This window comes from Saprolegnia parasitica (genome assembly GCF_000151545.1).
Source record: "Saprolegnia parasitica CBS 223.65 unplaced genomic scaffold supercont2.2, whole genome shotgun sequence".
Taxonomy (NCBI): domain Eukaryota; phylum Oomycota; class Saprolegniomycetes; order Saprolegniales; family Saprolegniaceae; genus Saprolegnia; species Saprolegnia parasitica.
Window position 1 is genome coordinate 740,123 of NW_012156396.1, and position 21,550 is coordinate 761,672.

The window sequence follows — 21,550 nt, forward strand, 5'->3', positions numbered from 1 at the left end:
GTGACATTCAAGTTGTTGAGAACTGATACTGAGCTCAGTATCAATGTATCAATGTATCGGTATGTATACATACACTCACACAGCGCATAGCGCACGTTGTGGGTGCGCTACGAGCACGATTCTTTGGTTTTTGGACTCCCTGTGTCATGCTCTATACATATAGAACGAAACACGAGACTCTATGAAAAACCTCAAAAGTCGATCCGTCTCGATGGGCGCGCACCATGCTGTCGATCTTGTCCGGATAAGAATGTCCGGATACAATTGTGGCTTGTCAGGAGACGCAACGATGCTGAGCGGCTCTGCGAGCAAGCGCTTCGATATCGGATTCGTATGATGGGACTAGCGAGAAAGACGAGTTCTTGTACACCAACCGTTTGGATTCGTGGCATGATCTACCAGTCTCTGTATGGGTTGCCGCGCGGGTGAAAGGTTTCCGGTTCTGCAATGTGTTTGGATGCAGTGTCCTTGTTGCACGTGCTTTCCATAGTCTAGTCGCAGCCCATTTCTCGGATGGATAGATACATCCTGATGGGCTCGGAGAGGGTGAAAGGCTCGAAAGGCGCTGCAGTCAGCAGTTGCAACCAACGACGCGAAGTATTGCTGCCAGACACACTACGATTACCCAGCTCAATGCCCAAGTCGCTGCGATGCACGAAGCTGCTCGGGTTCAGCGCGTGGCAGCAATAGAGACCAGTACTGACCTCAAGGTTGCATTGCACAATACCAAGATCCACCGCACCGAGGAGCTCGCGTAGCGCGACATGACCGAGCTCCGCACCGCGTTCAGCACGCCCCAGCAAGAGCACCGCGGACTCGACAGAGCGGCGACCTCGACCGCCGCTGCGTCCAGGATACGACCGGCCCACGCCCAACACGAGGACGTGGCTATCAAGGGTCTCGCTGCAGCGGCCACACTGCTCTGCAACACTTGCCCACTGTCGACGAAAGCACGAAATGGAGATGGCATCGGCCGCCAAACACACCCAAATCCAGCTGTTTCAGTCCAAACGAGTCCTTGCAGCGGTCGCCCAAGAAGCCATCACGGCTCAAAATGTGCTGCGTGACGTGACGGCCGAGCACGACGCAATGGTTGCTTCCAACTCGCTTTCGAGCTTGAAGCGCGGATTCGGACGCTGGAGGCCGCTCTCGCTGCCGCCAAAGCGAGCCGCGTAGTCGGTGGTAAAGCCCACGCGGTGGCCACAAGCGTCTTTGGAGCACCACAGGAGCACCGAGTCCGGGCGAGGAATCAGGCGTATGCGGCCATGATGCTGCAGCGCGACCGCTAGTCGTTCAGTTAGCTCGCTAATTGAGCTTAGTCGATGTGGTGCCAATGGTATGAACGGTGTGATTATGAGCCAAGACGACACTCCACAGACGATGTTCTTAAGGTCGATGTTTCCGCTATTTGCGCGATCGACCCTGCCTTAGTAGCCTGTATTAATGACAACATGATGGATCCATGGGCGTTAAGAGCTGTAAAACGGTACTAGTATGTCTATGGCTGACCGTGGGGTCCGCGCGGTCGGCCGGCGCGGGACGTCGTGGACGTGTGCGTCAGCGTCATGTAGCTGAGGCACTGACGCTGGTTGAGGTACGCGAGGACACAGTTCTTCTTGACAGCACGCGCGAGGCGGCCGTACCCAACGATATCTTGTGGCGAGAGCGTGGCCCTTGCGAGAACAAAAATGATGGCCGACGCATGCGTCGTCACGGGGTCCGCTGGGTATCTTTGTATGAGCTCTTCTCTACGCAGTGAGGGGCACTTACCGTTGTAGATGAGAAAGTCGCCTCCAAACTTGGACCCGGACGTGATGTAAAAGCCTTGGGACCACAGATCTGCAAAGACGCGGTGGTGAAGCGGTACGTCAAGGGCTACAGCTAGCAAGACGTCAATGCTTGGCAATATTTTATCGGATCTCACCACAGTCCTTTGCATCATGATCCGAGAGTTTCCTTCGCTTTGCTTGAGGCGTCTTGGGAGCATCGCTAGCATGAACGACATCACGCCGGCGAACGAATTCAATCGGTCGTACATCGTTGGCGCCGGGACAAAGAGGGCCTTGAACACGTCCCACGCATGTGTCCACCACGAAGCTATGGCCTCCGTAGGCAGCTCGTCGACTACCGCGGGCGTCGGCTCGTCTTGCTCGAGAAAGCCGTGCAGACGGCCAACGTACAACTGCGCCGGCGTCAACTGCATGGGTAGTCGGTGCTCAGACGCCTTGTTGCTGTTGTGGCGACAGACGCCGCCAGAGCCGCATACGATGCGGTGCGTCTCGCGCAGCTCTTGTACCTCGGCGGCTGTCCACACCTTTCCGTCCACGCACGCCCGGACCACCATCGGGAACCGACGCGCAACTCGCAAGTGGCACCGTATCCGGAAACACCGGATAACCGGGTCCCGCCACAAGACTGGTGTGGCATCGCTTTTGGTTGCAACCCCACCACATTGACACTGATGTCGACGTAATAAGCGTCACGGGAGGTCAACGGAGGCAAAGCCGAACCCGATTATGTATGTGTTCAGCCCCTCTTAGTAGATGTGGCCCTTGACCAAGCGTCAAGTCTCGTCAAGTGCTGGTTCTGCGAGCGCAGCGATACAAACGAGAGTGTGCGTGTTCATTACACGTGCTACTCGGGACATGTAGTTTGCTCGTCCTCGGAGGCGCCTTTCTTCACGCGACGGGACCGCATGTGCACGACTTCGCGAAAATGACGGCCGCTGGCGTGGCGAAGCGTCGCGGTCTCGTCGTCGTGGTCGTCCAGCACGTAGCTCCACGAGCCGTACTCGCTATGGGCGTCCACGCCACGCGCCTTGAGGTCGTCCAGCATCGCATGTCCAAGCGTGTCTTCGATAAAGTCGCCGGGCTGGAAGCGCCCGTGGCCAAACACAAAGCTGCGATAGTGCTCTGTGCTCGCGACGTGGGGCTTGTCGTACCAAAAGTAGAGTGGCGCGACGCGGATGCCGCCAAGATTTACCGCCACGGGCGGCGGCAAGCCAGGTCGGCTCTTCTTCTTGAGGGTTTTGCGCGAGTGGAAACCAACGTACTTGAGCGTCTCGGGTCGTCGGGTCATCGCAGCACACACTGCCTGCAGGTCGAGCGCATGCTACGCAAAGCTGACTATTAAATTTCGAGATTCGCGGTCGGCAAGCGCACGAGGAAGGTCCAGTCGTGCTGGTGGATGAGCACGAATGGTGTCGTGACACTAGAAGTGAATGAGGACGCAAATGTGCGCGGGACAATAGAACGTACTGCTTGAGTGCTTCCCGCACGGCCAACGCAAAGCCCATGCGCTTGGACATGATGATCGACGTCAAGCTTGCGCCTGTCAAGGGGTCCATCTCTCGGTGGATCGTGGCTCGCGCTGTTGTACGCCGTTTGATTGGAAACTCCACGTCGCAGCTCTCGACGACGGCCGCGTCCGTGAGCTGCAGGTGGCGGCGAAAGACTGCGCGTGCGTTGTGTTGGTACTCGACGTACTTTTCAATCTCTTCAGCGCTAATGCGCGTCGACTTGAACTTGGTTTTGACGTCGTCGCCGTCCTTGGCGACATAGCCGTCAAAGGTCAAAACGACGTCGCAGGCGGCGAGACCGGGTACGAAGGCAAAGCTGCCAAGGACCTCTTCGAGGACGACTGTCGCTGGGTTCGACGGGATCGCTGATGTCGTAAACACCACCGTGAGGAGCTGGCGCAGCGGCGCCGTCGTGACGACGTCGGCCATCGATGGTGTTGGCTTTTCCTGCCAATATCAGCGGGCTTTGATTCGCCAATATCCTCCAATCATTGGTGTGTATTCTATTCTTAAATACTGTTATAAATGCTCGATCCCGTACCATAAATCAGCGTGCGCCGACAGCAAGCCTACAACGAGAAGACCAAGCCAATTTCTCGTGATCCCATTTCGAATCGCATTGGGACTTGCTGATGTTGCTGCATGATGCAATGTTGTTGGCGTGGACCTCACACTAAATTATGCTGTAACGTGGTGCAGCGAATCAAATCGCCATGTACTGGGGATGTAGCCAATCACAATTTGCTGGACAATGTATTTTAACCAATCCCTGTGATCTTTCGTGGAATTAAAACACTTGGCAATTTGTAGCGTTGGCCGCGCGTCCGGATTTGATAAAAATCCGTGTTTCGCAATCCGAGCATTCGCGAGGATGACGACGAGCAGCCAGAAGATCCCGGCGCTCGACAAGTACAACGCATGGGTTCTCGAGAATGAGTCGCTGGCACGCCGCCTTGAGAACGTCTTCTACGTCGTGCCCATGCTCGTGCCCGCGCGCGTCGGCAACCCGGACGTCGTCTCGGAGGTCGGCTACTCGATGGGCGGCCTCCTCAAGCTGTACCACGACTACCTCTTGTACCGAGCGGTGCACCCGGAAGAGACGCCGCGCACGCTGGTGCAGGCTGCGCGTGTGCCATTGTCGCTCCTCGCCCAGGTGCAAGTGGCGGCCGAGATCATTGCGCTCAAGACCGGCGGCTCGGATGCGCGGTGGCGTGTCGTACGTAGTACTTTGCATTGGTTCTGCGAGCTCACGCTGCGTGCAGATCGTCGCCCTCGAGATCTGCAAGTGCGTTTGCAAGCTCGCTCTTCTCGGCCATGCTAAAGGCCAAGTGCTCTACAAGAATGGCACGGTACGCCATGTCACTCATGCTCGTACACGACGACTCATGGCGCTACGCGGGTAGTACATCACGTGCGAGGTGCCAGCCACCGAAAGCAAGAAAGACGCGACCGAGTACACGGGCCAGCGCTCCGGTCGCGTCTTCAAGAGCCACCGCGAAGGTATCAGCGACTTGCGACCTTGCATTACCAGCGTGCGTCTGTGGTAGCTGGTCAGTCGTCGCAGGAGCCGCTCACGCTCTCCTTTGTGGTAACCCTCTCTCTTTGCCTAAATCCGATCTCAGGGCAAATAGGACGCGACCGTGGCATCCGGTCATGAAGGCCCGCTGCAACTCACGGGCGAGATCTTGCATATTCTGCGACCGGTGGTCTACGCAGTGCTTTGGTACATCGTCCCATCATCCTCTTCGCTCTGTGTTGACGCAGCGCTGTCTAGTCAACGCAAGTCGGAGCAGTCGTGGGTACCCTTCCTCGCCTCCTTCTCGACCGAAGTCCTCGGGTATCCCATTCCTCCTCTGCTCATGGCAACTTACATGTGCGCAACCTAGTCTACTGTGCTCGTCGGCCGAGGCGCCGACAAAGGCAACGCCGGCCGTCACGGAAGAGTTCCGCCGACGCAAGGTACACATCGCCGCGTCCTTTTCGTCTGTCCTCATGCTCGGTGCAGATGTGTCTCTTTTTGTATTTGCTCCGGAACCCGCTCTTCTCAAGCGTCACCAACCCCCTCGCCGACAGCGTACGCTTCGACTGCGATGCCATGGTCCGATCAATCAACTGCGTGGGATTAGGTGGCCAACGCTACGCAGCCCGTGCCCGTCCTTGGCCGCCTCATCCAGTTTGCCATCGACAACGGCTTGCTCTACTACCAGCGCCGTCACTTCTACACGTCGGCCTCGTAAAGATGGAGCTGCTGCTTGGCGCGCCGATACGTTATGTAGCGGAATAGCGAATCACGCTCACATGTCTAAACACACGCCACCTGCTGTTGGTTTCTTGTGCGTGATGCGCCAACTTGGTGCGGCCAGCGCCACTGGAACAGTAGCTATCTATCCTACACGTACCAGTGCAGAAAGAAACCTAGAGGTGAGTGCGGCGGTGCATGGCACTTTGACATTGCAACGAGGGCGTGGGCCTACTGGTTGGGTGTATTTATCCTTCCAAACGGGCCAATCCGAGCCCGGGTTGCCATTTTGAAGAACACCCGACGGCCCGATGCTGTGGCCGTCGCTCTGTCTCGTGAGCCTCTACTGCTACCTCGCCTACCACAACTACAACCTCGCCAAGATGGCCACCTACTGCATCCTGCAGGTGACCAAGATGCAGGCGCAGCTGCTCGATCACCTGCCCCGAGCGACGAGCCACCGGCCGCCACGGGCAGCACCGTGCGCCAAGCCTCCGATCGTCGACCTCGCTAACGACGCAAGTGAAGATGTCCCGCCTACTCCGCAACGACCGATCGCCGTCGATGACGAGACGAATCCGGCCGACGCCACGCTGACGAACGAGTCGAACTACTGCTTCCTCAATGCGACACTGCACTGCTTGGTACGCACACCCGACTTTCGAGCGTCGCTTGCGAATGCATTTCGCCCACTGTCGACGCCCAGACGCACGTTGACGCCCCGCGAGCGATGCGTTGCTGTCTTGCTTAATGTCACGCACATGCTCAAGGAAGGCAAGGGCGCGACGCTGGACCTTCTTGCCTTGGGCTTGATCGATGCATTACGAAGCATTGGCGTGACATGGATTGACCTGCCTCGGCGACAAGGCCAACAAGACGCCGAAGAGTGCTTGTCGTATCTGCTCGAGCTCATTCGCGGCGTCGTGCAAGCACCCACGGCGTCCTTGAGCCCCCAAGATGAGCACGCGCTCTCTGCTGCGACCCACGCGCTCTGCAATGTACTGCAACGGTGCTCGTCACACGACGCGAGTACATACAGCGCTCCACTCCGTACGCGCGTCCATCTTCTCTGAGACGCACTATCCTCATCTACGCTCTTTAGAGCACTTGGCGAGCCTCGCATGGGACGAGTTTCTCCGCCGCAACCGATCGTTCGTGACGCGCGATTTCATGGGCCAGCTCGTCGAAGGCTCGACGTGCGTCTCCTGCAACATTCTCTCCTGCCGTCTCACGACCACCACGTATGCCCCCTTGATAAATATCATCGCAACGACGCGACTTCATATTCGATAGCGTCGTGCCGCTCGGGCTCCACTCGTCGACTGCAGCCATGTCCCTCGACAGCTGCCTCGCCGCGTTCAAGCAGGTCGAAGACCTTTGCGCCGAGGACGCTGTCTTTTGCGAACGCTGCGACCGGAAAACCGGGCACCGCATCCAAACGCTCTTCATGCGCATACCGAAGCGCCTCGTGCTCCAGCTCAAGCGCTTCACGTGCAACCGATATGGTTTGATGGCCAAGAACAGCGCGACCGTCATCTTTCCCGTCCAGCGGCTCAACATGACGCCGTACCTCTTTTCGCAGCAGTCGCCGTGCGAGTACCAGCTCTACGCGGTCTGCGCACACACGGGGAGCTCGGTCGCGGCCGGGCACTACCTCGCGTACACGCGGCTGTCGCTCACCAACGCGACGTCGCTCTGGCTCAGATACAACGACACGCAGATCACGACGCTGAGCCAGACGCAAATGCTGCACGAGACGGCAACGTCCGCGTACCTTTTGTTGTACGAGCGCATCGAGCCCCGTAGCTCTATTTAACCCACATAGTATAATATATTAGTCTAGTCCCTCGCTGCTTCTTGTTACCTTTGTACAACTCGGTCGCACGGCAGTTGAAGTTGCGTTAAACGCAGGCCTCGCTTGGTTTAAACGCGTGCGAATCGCCGGATGTTTGTTATCCGGATTCGAGAGCTTGGTCTTCCTGAGAGAAAGATATATCGGCGGCAGCGCCATCATGGAGCGGGGCTTGGACATGGACGACGTCGTGCATCGCCCGCTGCTCTTCGCAACGAGGGGCTACGCGTCGTCCCAGCTGCTTCTCGACGACGCGCAGCGGAAGCGCCGCCACCGCAACGACGCAGACGACGATGGGCGACTCGAGGATGCCTACCTGCACGGACCATCGGCGCCACGCCTGCGACTCGAAACGCTGGGTTCGCGCGCGGCCACGATCGTGCTGGCCGCCTCGTACGTCTCTTTCTGCGTGGCCTTGGTCATGGCGTACTTGTACAGTGATGCGTACCTCCGGACCGTACGCGATGTATCGCTACCTGCCCTCATCGCGTCCTGTGTAGACGATCAATTTGCCCGGCGATGTGTGTCAACCAACGACGCCGATCGACACACCATGCACATACATCGACTACCACACAGCTAACGCATGGTATGCGGCCAACGTGAGCAATGTCTCGTGGTTGGCAGGCTCGATGCAGCTGAGTATTCTACCGGCGAACCTCACGCAGCACGAGCCGAGTTTCGTGCTCGAGTACGACGTGTCCGTTTACGGTGGGCGCTTCCCGTTCACCGAGCATGGTGCACACAAACCCATCTTCAGCCTCGCGAACCAGAGCCTCTGGTTGCACTGTGCAGAGATTGCGTGCGACGCCGCGCCGCTTTTTGATATCTCACAGGCCAACGAAGGCCTCGTACGCTTCGTCCTGGATGACGCGAACTTGACACGCATGCGTATAGGGAGGCAACGGATACGGCTCGTACCTCGTTCTTGTCGTCTTCGACGGCTACTACCCCCACCTCTTTGCGCGCGACGTGCAGTACGCCTTCAGCTACACGTACGCCTCTGTCGGGTGCTCCAAGCTAACTCTTTTGTATAGGAAACCGGCCGTGGTCGTGAGCCAGCTCGTCGTGCGCACCGCGTTGCTGCTACTCTCGCTGGGCGCGCTTCCGTACTGGGTCCGAGCCGTGCCGTCGCCGCGGCTTCGCATTCAGTCGCAGCTCTTCTGGGTACTTTGCGTCCTCGTGCTGTGGCAGAACCCCGTGTTCGTCGTCGCCCAATGGTTTGGTGACGTCTCGAACGCAACGCGACTCAGCGCCAATGTCGTCCAAGCGTGGGCCAACGCGTGCTTCCGCGGCCTGTGGCTCTTCATGCTCGGCCACCCGGCGTCGGTTGCGACCCGCGTCTGGCCCAAGGTCCTCTTCGTGCTGCTGTTTGGCAGTCTCCAGACGAGCCAAAGCATCTTGCGGCTGCCGTCGCTCTCGCCCGGCCACGAGCCCGAGGCCGAGACGGCGTACATTGCGCTGGGCATCTCGCTCCTTCTTCTCAACTGGTACTGGCTCGCGTGGGTGGTGCAGACGGCGCTCGAGACCGCCGCGACGCTGCAAACGTTTGTGTACATGCTGTCGCGCCACGAGCAACTGAGCTTCCGCTTCCTGCTCTTCGAGTCGGTGCTTTTATTGGTGCAACTCTTGCTCGCGTCCCTCGTCCATGCGGGGCAGCTCATCGCGGCCGTCGTGTCGGCCGAAGGCAGTGCGTCCATGGCGTCGCTCCGACGCGCGTGCATCGTCGTGCTGGGCGCGATGGGCAACGACATGCCGCAGCTCTCGTTCGTCATCTTCTTCGCCGTCTTTGTGTCGCTCATGCTCTGGGTGCATTTGCCCGCTCCGCCCATCACAGCGACGTCATCCCTCTTCCAGTCGACGGCCTTTTACGTACACGAAAAACACCAGCACGACGGGCACGTCTTTTGCCTCGAGACAGCCGAGTGGCTCGTGCAACTGGCGTGGCAAGCGTACTTTGACCCGGTCGGCAACCCGTCGTCGTCGGGTGCCGGCGTCCAAACGCTCGAAACCTTTGGCTTTGAGCTCATTGCGCACCTCCGGCACGACCTCGTCGACACGCACGCGCTTGTGTGCATCAACCGCGAGACGCAGCAGCTGGTCGTGGCGTTCCGCGGCTCGGTGAGCAAGGCGCACTGGAAGACGAACCTCCGATTCCACCAAGTGCCGCTCTGGATGCATGCAATGGGTGCGCGCGGCAAGCACCGTCGCCGCAGAAGCTGCAAGGAGCGACTCCAGCTCTGCGCCGGACGCATTCCGCTCCTCAACCTCGCGCTGCCACGCGTACACAGCGGTGCGATCTCGTCGCGTACACGTTGAGGTTGACCTTATGCGTAGGTTTTTGGAAAGCGTATGCTGCGGTGCGCGACGATCTCAAGGAGACGCTGCGCCTCGTGCTGCAGGACGACCCGTACCTGCATGTGTACGTCACGGGGCACAGCATGGGCGGTGCGCTCGCCGTGCTCGCCGCCTACGACATTGCGGCGCATTTTGCGGCCTCGCGCGTGTCCATGTACAATTTCGGCGGTCCGCGCGTCGGCAACCCCGCGTTTGTGCGCCAGTACAACCGGACAGTGCCCGAGAGCTTCCGCGTCGTCTTCGACGGCGACCTCGTGGCCGGGATTCCGCGGTTTGTACGTCCGTCTTCACTCGAAGCCTCGTCTAATGGCATCGGTAGTGGGGACTCTACGAGCACGTCGGTCGGGAAGTGTCGATTGACGGGACGGGCAACGTGCTGTTGGACCCGAGCTTTATCGAGCGACGCCTCCTCGTGTCGTCCAAGACCAAGGTGGCCTCGCACGCGACTCTGGTCTATCGCAACGCTCTTCGCCTCTGCCTCGATAACCTCCGCGACGAGTCGTAAGCAGGCGTCGCTTGTTTTATTACGTCTTAAAGGGCAAAGCCGTTGAGCGACGGACGGCGCGCGGTCGGCGGCAGCTTGGTCGACCCGAGCGGATCCACAAAGCTGCTGGATCGTCCGTCGCGCGACTAGATGCACATCTGAGATGCGATCGGATTCAGAATGTGCATCGTACCTTGGGCTTGCTGGATTGGAGCGGGTTGAACTGGGTGCGCTGGTACGAGGACCCTGGCCGAGAAAATTCGACGCACGTGTCCGCGACTTGGTACACGGACGGTGGAGTGCGTAGTACATGGTCGTTGCCGAGCTCGGGCTGGTCCTGCGCGACCTTGCGGATGATGCCTTTCCCGACGAGGTCCGACTTGAGGCTCTTCTCGCACCCGCGCGCTGCCACGTGCTGTGATGCAAGATGACGTGTGCAGGCAGTACGCATACCGGCAAAGAAAGCCCAGATCGCCTCCGAGATGCTCGCATAGTCGGTGGGCGTCCGGCCCTCGGCGTCGCGAGCGTATGGATCAGCGTCGGCGTCCAAAAGGATGCGCACGACCTTGCCGTGCTCTTGGAACGCCGCTGCGTGCAGCGCCGTCCACGCCGTACCTAAACATGGATCCACCGTTTACATGCAAGGAGCGAGGTCGCAGGACCGACCGTCGTTGCGGGCCGAGACGCGGGCGCCGCGCGCGAGGAGAAACTTGACCATCGTTTCGTTGCCCCAAAGCGCCGCGGCGCAGAGCGGCGTCGTTCCATCTACATCGATGTCAACCTCCCACGCATGCTCATGTGTGCTCGGACCGCGTCCAGGCGCGTCAATGTCGGCGCCATTGTCGAGGAGGAATTCGACCTGTCATGACATGAGGAGAAGGATGGAAGCAGGCGAAGCGCACCATGGTCTTGGAGCCATTGGCCGCGGCCTCGGCGAACTGGACGTGGGCGTGCACGACGCCGCCGTCGCTCGACTCTTGGTTGACTTCTTCCATGTTTATTTGGCTCTGGCCGTTTAGAAACGCTAAGCTAAATCGAGGTGGCGGTTCGGGGCCAAGCAGTCGGCTTCAAGACCAACGAGAAGGTCGACTTGGATTCCGTGGTCGCGCAGCAGCTGGACGCCCTTGCATGTCACGAATGTGCTTGGCTCCATGGCGCCGACGACGACGCGGGCGACGCCGGCCTCGATGCAGCTCTCGACGCACGGCTTATTGCCCGAGAGGCGCACGCTGCACGGCTCCATCGTAGTGTAGAGAGTTGACCCGCTCGCCTGCATCTGCAGCTTGAGCAGCGCGCATTGCTCCTACCAGTTCCCATGAGGCGGCGAAAGGACAGCGATGAATGGCTCACCGCATGCGTGTTGCCAGGCAACTCCCTCGAGAAGCCCGTCGCGAGGACGCGGCCGTCCTGGACGATGACGCAGCCGACGCAGAACGCACTCTCAACCGGCGGCGACCGATGCGCTTCGGCGATCGCGAGGCGCATGTAGCGGTCGTCCTCGGTCATCTTCCTGATCAATATGGAATATTGAAGATTCAATATACATGTATTAATATTCAAAATTTAATCGTGATTTTAATACTGATCTTCAATTTGTAATATATGACGACCTCGTGAGTGAGGTCGATGCAAAGACCGATGATCGCAGTGCGCCACAACGAGAAATGGTTGATAGTTCTATCACCACATCGACAAAGCACAACTAGCGAGCTAACTACCGAGTAACTTTCTATCTATCTATCTATCTATCTATCTATCTATCTATCTATCTATCTATCTATCTATCTATCTATCTATCTATCTATCTACACTATCTACACTATCTTGTCTTTCGTCAAAAGAAACTACTCGTGTACTTCCTAGCCCGCGTTGGGCCTTGAGGTCGCTGAGGCGCGGTCGCGCTGCAGCTTCACTCCTGATTCCTCGCCCGGACTCGGTGCTCCTGTCTTGCTCCAAAGACGCTTGTGACCACCGCGTGGGCTTCACCACCGATTACGCGGCTCGCTTTGGCGGCAGCCAGAGCGGCCTCCAGCGTCCGAATCCGCGCTTCAAGCTCGAAAGCGAGTTGGAAGCAACCATCGCGTCGCGCTCGGCCGTCACGTCACGCAGCACATTTTGAGCCGTGATGGCTTCTTGGGCGACCGCTGCAAGGACTCGTTTGGACTGAAACAGCTGGATCTGGGTGTGTTTGGCGGCCGATGCCATCTCCATTTCGTGCTTTCGTCGACAGTGGGCAAGTGTTGCAGAGCAGTGTGGCCGCTGCAGCGAGACCCTTGATAGCCTTCTCGTGTTGGGTGTGCGCCGGTCGTATCTTGGACACGGCAGCGGTCGAGGTCATCACTCTGTCGCGCTCCTCGGTGCGGTGGATCGGAGCGTGCTGGACGCGGTGCGGAGCTCGGTCATGTCGCGCTACACGAGCTCCTCGGTGCGGTGGAGCTGGATCTTGATATTGTGCAATGCAACCTTGAGGTCAGTACTGGTCTCTATTGCTGCCACGCACTGAACCCGAGCAGCTTCGTGCATCGCAGCGACTTGGGCATTGAGCTCGGTAATCGTAGTGTCTTTGGCAGCAATCGTTGCAACTGCTGACTGCAGCGCCTTGCAAGCCTTTCACCCTCTCCGAACCCATCAGGATATATCTATCCATCCGAGAAATGGGCTACGACTAGACTATGGAAAGCACGTGCAACAAGGACACTGCATCCAAACACAGTGCAGACCCAGAACCATTTAACGTTGCCACACCCGCGCGGCAACCCATACAGAGAGTGGTAGATCATGCCGCAAATCCAAACGCTTGGTGTACAAGAACTCGTCTTTCTCGCTAGTCCCATCATACGAATCCGATATCGAAGCGCTTGCTCGCAGAGCCGCTCAGCATCTCTGCGTCTCCTCACAAGCCCAATTGTATCCGGACATTATTATCCGGACAAGATCGACAGCATGGTGCACGCTCAGATGAGGCGGATCGACTTTTGAAGTTTTTGATGGAGTCTCGTGTTTCGTTCTATATGTATAGAGTATGACACAGGGAGTCCAAAAACCAAGGAATCGTGCTCGTAGCGCATCTACAACGTGCGATATGCGCTGTGTGAGTGTATACATACCGATACATTGATACATCGATACTGAGCTCAGTATCAGTTCTCAACAACATGAATGTCACATCGCGCACGTTGTAGGTGCGCTATGAGCACGATTCTTTGGTTTTTGGACTCCCTGCGTCATGCTCTGTACATATAGAACGAAGCATGAGACTCTATGATAAACTTCAGAAGTCGATCCGCCTCGATGAGCGCGCACCGTGATGTCGATCTTGTCCGGATAAGAATGTCCGGATACACTCGGCACGACAATCCCGTCCTGCCTGCAGCCGAATATACGCAAACTAACGTCGACAAGTGGAGCAACACATAGCACGCCTTCATGCCTAGTAGAGGGAGCTGAGGTGCGGAAAGTCCGGCTCCCAAGCGACCCTAGACTTAAGCCGAAAAGCATCTTGATGTCGAGCAGCAAACATCGCAACTGCTGACTGCTTGGTGCTTTGGGGAGGCGCTCCTTCGTGCGGTGGAGCCGGATCTTCATATTACTGTATGTACTTGGACCTTGAGATCGGCGCGGATCTCGGCTGCCGCGACGCGCTGGACCCGCGCGGCTTCATGGAGGTCAGCAACTCCGAGGTCGCCAATGGTGGTGTCTTTGGTGGCGACTGTCGTCTGCAGCGCCTCGATGGTCTGGACACTCTCAAGCAACAGACGGAGCTGGGTGTCGTACGCTGCCTTGGCAGCAGTCAAGAGGTTGTAGGCAAAAGGGCGGAGGCCGAGAAGGATGCGGTGCATCGAGGGTGCGGACGAGCACGGCCAGTAGGAAGTGTAAATCGCAAGGAAACCAAGCATCGGGGTCGTCGTCATCATGGTAGAACAGTTTACAAATGAGGTCACTTGCACTTGCTTCCTCCTACAATAATTGTATGGTAAAAGCAGGGCTCAAGTCTTTTGCATCAGAATGCTTTGGCTATTAGTGCTGGCCTACACCATTGATTAGAAAGGACTCTCGGTCGTGCAAGGTGGTCCTAGCGTCGACACTTGTAATGAAATACACTATGCGCATGGGGTCTTCTTGCGCCAAGATGGCGTTCGCACATCTCCACTCTGCCCTAGTCGTATTGCCCTAATGCATTAATAGTCAATATCACGCTTAGCGCGCAAGCCTGAGGTATACTATACACTCATCTGACCTGAGATCCAACGACGGTGAGGATATCTCCCGCATTTGGCGGGAAATCCTGAAAAACCTCTGAAATCGTATGCATGGACTATTAAATGTTGGAGTGGCGATCTTTGGAAGCCGGTGGTCATTTTGCGATCTTCCAGGCCGACATCACTGCAAGCATGGACGAGAACACGCTGGACAAGGAGAACTGCCCGCCGGGATCGCGGCCGATGCATGGGAAGAGCCCCATGGGACCGAAGGCAGACGCCTCGAGCCGTCGGCCGGCGCTCCAGGCGCTACCGCCTCAGCCGACAGCGCAGGTCCGTACTCCCTCGCCCTGTACGCTCCACTGATGGCTGCGCGTAGAGCCCCGCTAGCGCACGACCAAGCGGTACCACTAGCAGCGGCAAGAGCAAGAAGCGAACCGTCGACGGCAACGCCAAACCCGACGTCAAGCTCGAGCCCCTTGTGGTAGCATTGTCGTGCTGCGGCGTTGCATGACCGACTGCAACATAGGTCCCGATCGCAGCGCACGCCGTCATGGACTACCCTCGGGCTCCACCCAAGAAGTTCAAGACGACAGATGCGTGGAAGGAGCAATCCTACGTCTCGATCTTCGACATGCAATTTGTCGACCACGACGAATGCATGGCGACGCTCAACTCGTTTCTCATTGCGAACGGCGTCGGCGCCACGGCTGTCGGGAAGCAGTATGTGGCCGAGGTGCATGTCGGAACGACGTTTCAGTGCTGCACGCGCCAAGCCGCGTTTTTGGTCGGTCATGGCGGCATGGCCTCGACACACTGTCCGTGGACCATCGAGATGAAAGTCAACACGACGTCGCAGCGCTGGCGCATTGTGCGATCGCTTTCTCAGCACAACCACCACGTTCCGTCCCCGAATGCACCGCCTACCTACTCGTTCTACAGCTCCATGCCGCGCGGACCATGGGCAAACCCGCTCGTCGCCGAGACCGAGATCGACGACTGGTGCCGACTGCGCGGCTTCGCCGTCGTCTTCAACCCAGCTGCGTCGACAGGGACGAGCTACATGCTATCGTGCCAGTGCAACTGCCCGTGGTTTGTCTTCCTCCATCACAGTGCAAACGACGAACAATGGCGGCTGTACCCTGGCAACCTCGTGCACAATCACGCCGTTGCCGTACCACTCGGGCCGTACTTGAGCAAGGCTGAGTGCCTCGGCGCCGTACTGCAGTGGTGTGCAGCGCAGAACGTCCTAGTTGCAACCAGCCGTCTCTTCCAGGACGTAAAAGGCCGCAGCGTGCTTGCCGTGGTCTGCACCAAGGACGCTATGTGCCCCTTTCACATCCGCATCGTGCCCGCGTCGCCCTCGGGCTGGCGCATCCACATCGCGTCGGACAGTCACGAGCACGTCGGTGACCACAACGAGAGCATGTAGTAGCCGTCCACCTCGGTCGGTTTTGGCGTCGTGTTTCTTTCAATGGACTATGATGGTTTTCTGCTGATGGGATGATGATGATGATGTACGAGCCTCATGCGTGGCGACCGTCAAGCTCGTTGCGACGAATGATCTGCGCAATGTGCACGAGGACGGTCGCGTCTTTTGGGATCTCGTTCTGGCGCAGGTCGAGCGTCACGACCTTGAGGTTGCGCTCGATGCCTTCATAAAGCGCGGTCGCGTCGCCTTCGGTCATGGCGTTGCCGCTGAGGTCGATGATCGTCAGTGGACACTCGGGGTCCAAGAGGAGGCCGCAGAGCGCTTCAGCGGTCTCGCGCCCGAGTGCGTTGCTGCTCAAGTTCAAAATCGTGAGCGATCGATGACCCACGAGCCCTTCGAGGAGGAGCTTCCCGCCTTCGTCCGTGAGCCGGTTTAGGCGCAAGTTGAGCTCGACAAGACTCGTGTTGCACTTGAGGCCGCGTGCGAGGTACCGTCCGCCCTCGGCGTGGATCTGGTTGTCGCACAAGTTCAAGCTCGAAATGACCTAGTACCGAAAATTGACTCGTAACGAGAAATACCTCGATCGTCGACGTACCGAAGTGGGCACGAGGAGCTTGGCGAGAAGCCGGGCACCGTGGTTGGTGAGCTTGTTGTGCGAGAGGTCGAGCGTCGTGACTGTCGCGTTCTTGATGAGACCCGTCATAAGCATCCGTAGGAGGTCGTCGTCCAAGAGGTTGCTCGGCAACAGCAGCGTCGAGAGCGTGATCGTCGCTTTGATCGCATGCGAGAGCGCGGTCGCGTCCGAGATCTTCATGCCAAAAAGCATGCGCTCGTACTTCATTCCAATCTGCTTGACGCCGTATGAGAGCTTGAGCTTCGTGAGGTTCGGGAGGCACTGGAAGACTTCATGCACGTCAATGTGCGAGAGGAGCTGGTCAATGTCAAGCGAGAAGATGTACGGCGCGCACGCCCGGATATTCTGGAGGAGGTCGGCGTACGTCGTCGATGCGTCGGTCGGGTCAAAGCCCTCGAGCGCCTCTTGGATCGTGCGTTCTAGATGATGCACGTTGCATTGCTGTAGCCTCGCCACGTGACGTACCCATGTAGAGTTGCTTCCACGTCAGGCCATGCAGCGAGATCTGGAGGTTGGTCCAGCCCGGATGGTGCAAGCAGCAGCGCTTCCAAAAGTTCTCGTCGTGGATATGGGGCGCGGTCGCCGTCAGCGGCAGGTCCAACGGAAGGCGCTGCGTCACTTCCGGTAAGAACTTGGCGGGAATGCCATGCATCGGATTCGCTTTCGTGCTAAACTGCGCCGTGAGCACCTTGACGCAGAGGATGACGAGGCTGTCCATGACGCGGCGCGGCTTGCCTCGCTTGTTGCTGCTGTCGGCATGCTGCAGATGGTGGTCCTCCGTGATGGACCGCGCCTTGTACTTCTTGACCTGGTCCGAGAGCGAGCACACGGCCGTGGTCGACCCGACGCTCGTCGTCGCCAGCATGCTGCTGCAACCGATGACCAAATTAGACTGCACGCAACCGCCACGTATTCTTCACGCGTGAACAATGCATTTCCCACGGCAAGTTTCACACATGCTCGAATTTTGGCGCGTCGCTTTGCCGTTGGCAGAGCTCGTCGTTGCGTCGGGTGCACAAGTGGCATGCTCGGGCACCAGTCGACCAAGTACCAGACCTTTGCGGACGTCGAGAAGGCGGCGGCGACGCACCCGCTGGAGGCGGCCAGCTGGGCCGCCACGCTGCTCTTCTCGTGGGCAGCCCCGCTGGTGCCGCTCGCCAACACGCGCCCGCTCGAAGCGTCGGACTTGTGGCCACTTCAAGCTTCGAACAAGGTGCACGCTGCGGCTGCCGACTTTGACGCCGAGTACCACACGCATGGCCAAAGCATTGTGAAGGCGTTCTTTGCAGTCTTCGGAAAGCGCTTTGCCTTGATTGGCGTCTTGAAGCTGCTCGCGACGGTCGCCGATCTCGCGCCGCCCGTGCTTCTCTACCTCATTCTGCAGACGCTTGCAACGCCGTACAAGACGCAGACGCTGCTGCTCTATGGCGGCAGCCTCGTGCTCACGTACATCGTCAAGGCCCTAGCGCGGGCGCACTTGGTGTTTCAGAACGCGGTCGTCGGCATCCACTTGACGTCGGCGCTCCGGCACATGCTCTTTGAGAAGGCGCTGGGCATGCACACGAGCTACGCCGTCTGGGCACAGGAGCTGAGCCCGACGACGTTCTCGACCGAAGTCATGCAAGTCGCGGACGTGGCCTTGCTCGTGCACCGGTTGTGGTTGCTGCCACTCCACATTGCCGTGGGCGTGGGTCTTCTCTACTACTCGGTAGGCTCGGCGCTGTATGCTGGCATCGCCGTTGCGTGCGCGCTGCTTGTACTCTACGGCCTTGTGACGGTGTGTTATGGCGCGACGGCCCACAGCGCCGCGCACTCGCAGCACGTCAACGCCCGCATGAAAGAGCTCCACAAGGTCTTCTCCAACATGGAAATGGTCAAGTGGAATGGCTGGGAAAATGCGTGTGAGCGAGCCGTGCTGCAGCTCCGCGACGCCGAAGAAGCCGCGCTTTCGCGGCACCTCCGATATCTCTGGCTCTCGAGCACCCTCTTGTACGTCCTTTTGCTTGCATGTAAATGTGTTGAAACGATGCATACACAGGACCTGTGCCCCGGCCCTCATAGTCCTCGCGATCTTTGTCGCCCACTCGATCCTGTCACCGGGCCACTGGCCCGCGACATTGGTCTTTCCGACTTTGGCGCTGGTGTACCTCCTGCAGGCGCCATGTGCACTCCTTCTGGAGACTGTGCAGTCCACCGTCCTCGCCGTGCGCGCGCTCCAGAGCATGCAGTCGGTGCTGCTCGTCGAGCAGGTCGATGACACCAACGTCGTCACCGTGGCCGATCGCAACGCGGCCAAGTACGCGCGCGATCACACGGTCATTGCAATCCATGACGGGACGTTCCATTGGCATCGCGACGCGCCAAGTGTCTTGAGCAAGGTCCGGCTGCGCGTCACGCGTGGGGACTTTGTCGTCGTCCACGGTGCGCGTGGCACGTCGTCGCTCTGCGCTGCGATTCTTGGCGAGATGCACAAGGCATCGGGCACGGTGTTTCTCGGTGGCTCGATCGCGTACGTGGCCCAAACACCGTGGGTCCAGCGCCTTCTCAGCATTCGCGAAAACATTCTCTTTGGCAAGGCGTACGACCGGGCCAAGTACCAGCGCGTCATCGACGCGTGCGCGCTCAATATGGACTTCCTAACCTTCCCGCTCGGCGACCGCACCGAGCCCGTGCTGCAAGGGCCGAGCGCCAAGACGGTCGTGCTCACGCCAGCCCAAGAGGCGCGCATCAGCCTCGCCCGCGCGTGCTACAGCGACGCAGATATCTACCTCGTCGACCATGTTCTCGCGGCCATGGACGCCAACGTGGCAGGCCACATCTTTCGGCACTGCTTTCTCGGTGTCCTGTTGCACAAGACGCTCCTTCTCGTCTCGAACGACTCCGAGATCGTAGGCTCCAAATACATTGACGCGACCATCTGCGTCGCCGACGATGGCAGCGTCACGACCGCGCTCAACACTGCGCGTGAAAAGCTACCCAAGTCACCGATCCGGCGCAAGAAGGGCCCGAAAGACCACGCGAATTTGGACGTTGTGTCGTCGCCGCCGCTTCCGACGCCGCTGCGGCGCGTGCCGTCGGGTCCCATGGCATCGCCACCGCTGCTCGTGCCACAAGTCGAGCTGACGCCGATGGCCGCCACGTCCGCGGCCTACGTGTTTACGCCAAAGGAGAAACGCGTCGCGTTCATTGATGAAGCGACGCAGGTGCAACGTAGCCTTGTGCTTTTCATTGACGACGACGGACTGCGGAGCCCCCACCGGCGCGTGCCATCGTCTGTCGTCGGCGCGTACTTGAATTGGCGTCACGGATGCGGTGTGGCACTTGTCGTATGCATACTGCTTGCGCAGCTCTTCCGCGTCGCCAGTGACCTCTGGCTCACCCAAGTGGCCTTCCCTTTGGACGGCACGGACACGTGGCTGTCGCAGCAGCTGTATACGTTGGGCATCGGCGGGCGCGAGCTACCCGTGGTTGTCTACTGTGGGCTTTTGCTGACGAGTGTGTGCTGCATAAGCGCACAAGCCTACCTCGTCCTCGTGCTGGCGCGCAATGCTGCCACACGCCTCTTTCGGCATCTTCTGCATCGCGCCTTGCGGGCGCCACTGGCGTTCTTTGACAGCTACCCGCTTCGCCGCCTTTTAAATCGGTTCCGGGACGACATGTACATTTGTGATGTCCACATGCTGTATGCGCTGGCCCCGATCCTCGTGTTCGCATCGACGCTGTGCGCGACGCTGTTGGCAGCGATCGCGTTGCTCCAAGTGCTCGGCATTCTCCTCCTGCCATGGACCATTGCGCTCTGGCAAATTGCACGCGACGCCATCTTACCGGTGCGCGAGCTCCAGCGACTTTTACAGCAAACACAAGCGCCCTTGAGCACGCTCGTCGCCGCCTGCGTCGAAGGCAGCGTCACGATCCGCGCGTACGGCAACAAGCAACTCCTGCGCTTCTACCACCTCCACCACGAGAAGATCGAGGCGTTTGCCCAAGCCCGCTTTGCGACGATTGTGATTCATGCGCGGACGTCGTTGCAATTGCAGCTCGTCGCGGCCGGGCTGCAAGCGACACTGCTGCTTGGCGCCGTGAGCGTCCGCGGCGAGTACGCGCCGTCCGTCATCGGCCTCCTCATCACGTACAGCCTCGCGCTGCCCGTGCACTTGGACTGCATCGTGCATATGCTTGCTGCCGTCGAGACGTGGATGGGCGCGCCCGAGCGGCTCCTTCTCGCGGCGCAGGTCGAGCAAGAGCAGGTGGCACGTGAGGCGAGGACGACCTTTTGGTTCCCCAACGGCCGCATCACGTTCGACCACGTCGCCCTCTCGTACAAGCCCAACGACCCCGCCGTTCTCAACCACGTCTCGCTCGTAATTGCTGGCGGCGAAACGATCGCGTTTCTTGGGCGTCCCGGCGCTGGCAAGTCGTGCATGGCGTTCGCCCTCTTCCGCCTGTATGCGCTCGTCGACGGCCGCGTCTCCATCGACGACGTCGACGTGGGCGATGTGGACATCACGTCGCTGCGGCAGTCGATGGCGATCGTGCCCCAATATCCGACGTGGCTGCATGCAACAGTGCGCGGGTTCCTCGACCCCGACAGCGTGTACCTGGACCACACAATGATCTGGACCGCCCTGGACCGCGTCGCGTTGGCAGGCGCAGTTCAAAGCATTGGCCTCAATACGCCGATCGATGGCGACCATGTCTTCTCGCTCGGCGAAAGGCAACTGCTCTGCCTCGCACGCGCCATCTTGCGCCAGGCCAAGATCCTCGTTGTCGACGAGGCGTCGCCAGAGATCGAGGCCACGCTCCAGAGAATGCTCGCCGAGAGCTTTGCTAGCGCCACAGTTCTCGTCATGACGCAGCACATGGAGGCGGCGCGGCGCTACGACCGCGTCGTGCTCATGGACAGCGGGGACGTCGTCGGTGTCGGTCCGCCGACCGACGTGCTTCCTGTCCCACAACCGGCGACGTGACACAGCAATCATGAAATCCCGTAATTGGCCGTAAATACACTATACTTCCGTGTTTTTGGAGCAGGACCAAGCAGACACTACCAGCGC

General features: G+C 59.1%; 11 protein-coding genes across 11 annotated transcripts; 5 read left to right on the forward strand and 6 right to left on the reverse strand.

Moving 5' to 3' along the window:
* Positions 1-1,439: 1,439 nt before the first annotated feature.
* SPRG_00845 (hypothetical protein) lies at positions 1,440-2,344 on the reverse strand (the record flags this gene model as incomplete). The annotated part of the gene is made up of 4 exons (XM_012339061.1): positions 1,440-1,722; positions 1,771-1,881; positions 1,925-1,989; positions 2,037-2,344. The coding sequence occupies 4 exons, from the start codon at positions 2,342-2,344 to the stop codon at positions 1,499-1,501; spliced, it is 708 nt and encodes a 235-aa protein (XP_012194451.1). The 3' UTR covers positions 1,440-1,498.
* Positions 2,345-2,634: 290 nt separating this feature from the next.
* SPRG_00846 (hypothetical protein) lies at positions 2,635-3,727 on the reverse strand (the record flags this gene model as incomplete). Its single annotated transcript, XM_012339062.1, has 3 exons — positions 2,635-3,111; positions 3,162-3,210; positions 3,258-3,727. 3 exons carry the CDS (start codon positions 3,725-3,727, stop codon positions 2,635-2,637), a joined length of 996 nt encoding a protein of 331 aa, XP_012194452.1.
* A 413-nt stretch (positions 3,728-4,140) lies between these two features.
* SPRG_00847 (hypothetical protein) lies at positions 4,141-5,617 on the forward strand. The gene is made up of 9 exons (XM_012339063.1): positions 4,141-4,514; positions 4,561-4,647; positions 4,702-4,798; positions 4,846-4,886; positions 4,930-5,021; positions 5,073-5,135; positions 5,185-5,257; positions 5,304-5,372; positions 5,425-5,617. Exons 1-9 carry the CDS (start codon positions 4,170-4,172, stop codon positions 5,533-5,535), a joined length of 978 nt encoding a protein of 325 aa, XP_012194453.1. The 5' UTR covers positions 4,141-4,169; the 3' UTR covers positions 5,536-5,617.
* A 231-nt stretch (positions 5,618-5,848) lies between these two features.
* On the forward strand, positions 5,849-7,381 carry SPRG_00848 (hypothetical protein; the record flags this gene model as incomplete). The annotated part of the gene is made up of 3 exons (XM_012339064.1): positions 5,849-6,587; positions 6,640-6,778; positions 6,831-7,381. 3 exons carry the CDS (start codon positions 5,849-5,851, stop codon positions 7,351-7,353), a joined length of 1,401 nt encoding a protein of 466 aa, XP_012194454.1. The 3' UTR covers positions 7,354-7,381.
* Positions 7,382-7,512: 131 nt separating this feature from the next.
* SPRG_00849 (hypothetical protein) lies at positions 7,513-10,252 on the forward strand (the record flags this gene model as incomplete). The annotated part of the gene is made up of 6 exons (XM_012339065.1): positions 7,513-7,846; positions 7,890-8,240; positions 8,287-8,384; positions 8,427-9,682; positions 9,727-10,022; positions 10,067-10,252. The coding sequence occupies exons 1-6, from the start codon at positions 7,550-7,552 to the stop codon at positions 10,250-10,252; spliced, it is 2,484 nt and encodes an 827-aa protein (XP_012194455.1). The 5' UTR covers positions 7,513-7,549.
* Positions 10,253-10,278: 26 nt separating this feature from the next.
* Positions 10,279-11,237, reverse strand: SPRG_00850 (hypothetical protein; the record flags this gene model as incomplete). Its single annotated transcript, XM_012339066.1, has 6 exons — positions 11,134-11,237; positions 11,042-11,090; positions 10,898-10,996; positions 10,685-10,846; positions 10,425-10,636; positions 10,279-10,377 (listed from the first exon to the last, which is right to left on the reverse strand). The coding sequence occupies exons 1-6, from the start codon at positions 11,224-11,226 to the stop codon at positions 10,279-10,281; spliced, it is 714 nt and encodes a 237-aa protein (XP_012194456.1). The 5' UTR covers positions 11,227-11,237.
* SPRG_00851 (hypothetical protein) lies at positions 11,238-11,737 on the reverse strand (the record flags this gene model as incomplete). Its single annotated transcript, XM_012339067.1, has 2 exons — positions 11,238-11,534; positions 11,582-11,737. The coding sequence occupies 2 exons, from the start codon at positions 11,735-11,737 to the stop codon at positions 11,256-11,258; spliced, it is 435 nt and encodes a 144-aa protein (XP_012194457.1). The 3' UTR covers positions 11,238-11,255.
* A 1,924-nt stretch (positions 11,738-13,661) lies between these two features.
* Positions 13,662-14,070, reverse strand: SPRG_00852 (hypothetical protein; the record flags this gene model as incomplete). The annotated part of the gene is made up of 3 exons (XM_012339068.1): positions 13,662-13,707; positions 13,758-13,789; positions 13,831-14,070. 3 exons carry the CDS (start codon positions 14,068-14,070, stop codon positions 13,662-13,664), a joined length of 318 nt encoding a protein of 105 aa, XP_012194458.1.
* Positions 14,071-14,622: 552 nt separating this feature from the next.
* On the forward strand, positions 14,623-15,862 carry SPRG_00853 (hypothetical protein; the record flags this gene model as incomplete). Its single annotated transcript, XM_012339069.1, has 3 exons — positions 14,623-14,763; positions 14,810-14,914; positions 14,960-15,862. The coding sequence occupies 3 exons, from the start codon at positions 14,623-14,625 to the stop codon at positions 15,860-15,862; spliced, it is 1,149 nt and encodes a 382-aa protein (XP_012194459.1).
* Positions 15,863-15,877: 15 nt separating this feature from the next.
* On the reverse strand, positions 15,878-17,381 carry SPRG_00854 (hypothetical protein). Its single transcript, XM_012339070.1, has 3 exons — positions 16,962-17,381; positions 16,458-16,915; positions 15,878-16,406 (listed from the first exon to the last, which is right to left on the reverse strand). Exons 1-3 carry the CDS (start codon positions 17,359-17,361, stop codon positions 15,957-15,959), a joined length of 1,308 nt encoding a protein of 435 aa, XP_012194460.1. The 5' UTR covers positions 17,362-17,381; the 3' UTR covers positions 15,878-15,956.
* Positions 17,382-17,520: 139 nt separating this feature from the next.
* SPRG_00855 (hypothetical protein) lies at positions 17,521-21,463 on the forward strand (the record flags this gene model as incomplete). Its single annotated transcript, XM_012339071.1, has 2 exons — positions 17,521-18,485; positions 18,535-21,463. The coding sequence occupies 2 exons, from the start codon at positions 17,521-17,523 to the stop codon at positions 21,461-21,463; spliced, it is 3,894 nt and encodes a 1,297-aa protein (XP_012194461.1).
* Between the last annotated feature and the right edge of the window lie 87 nt (positions 21,464-21,550).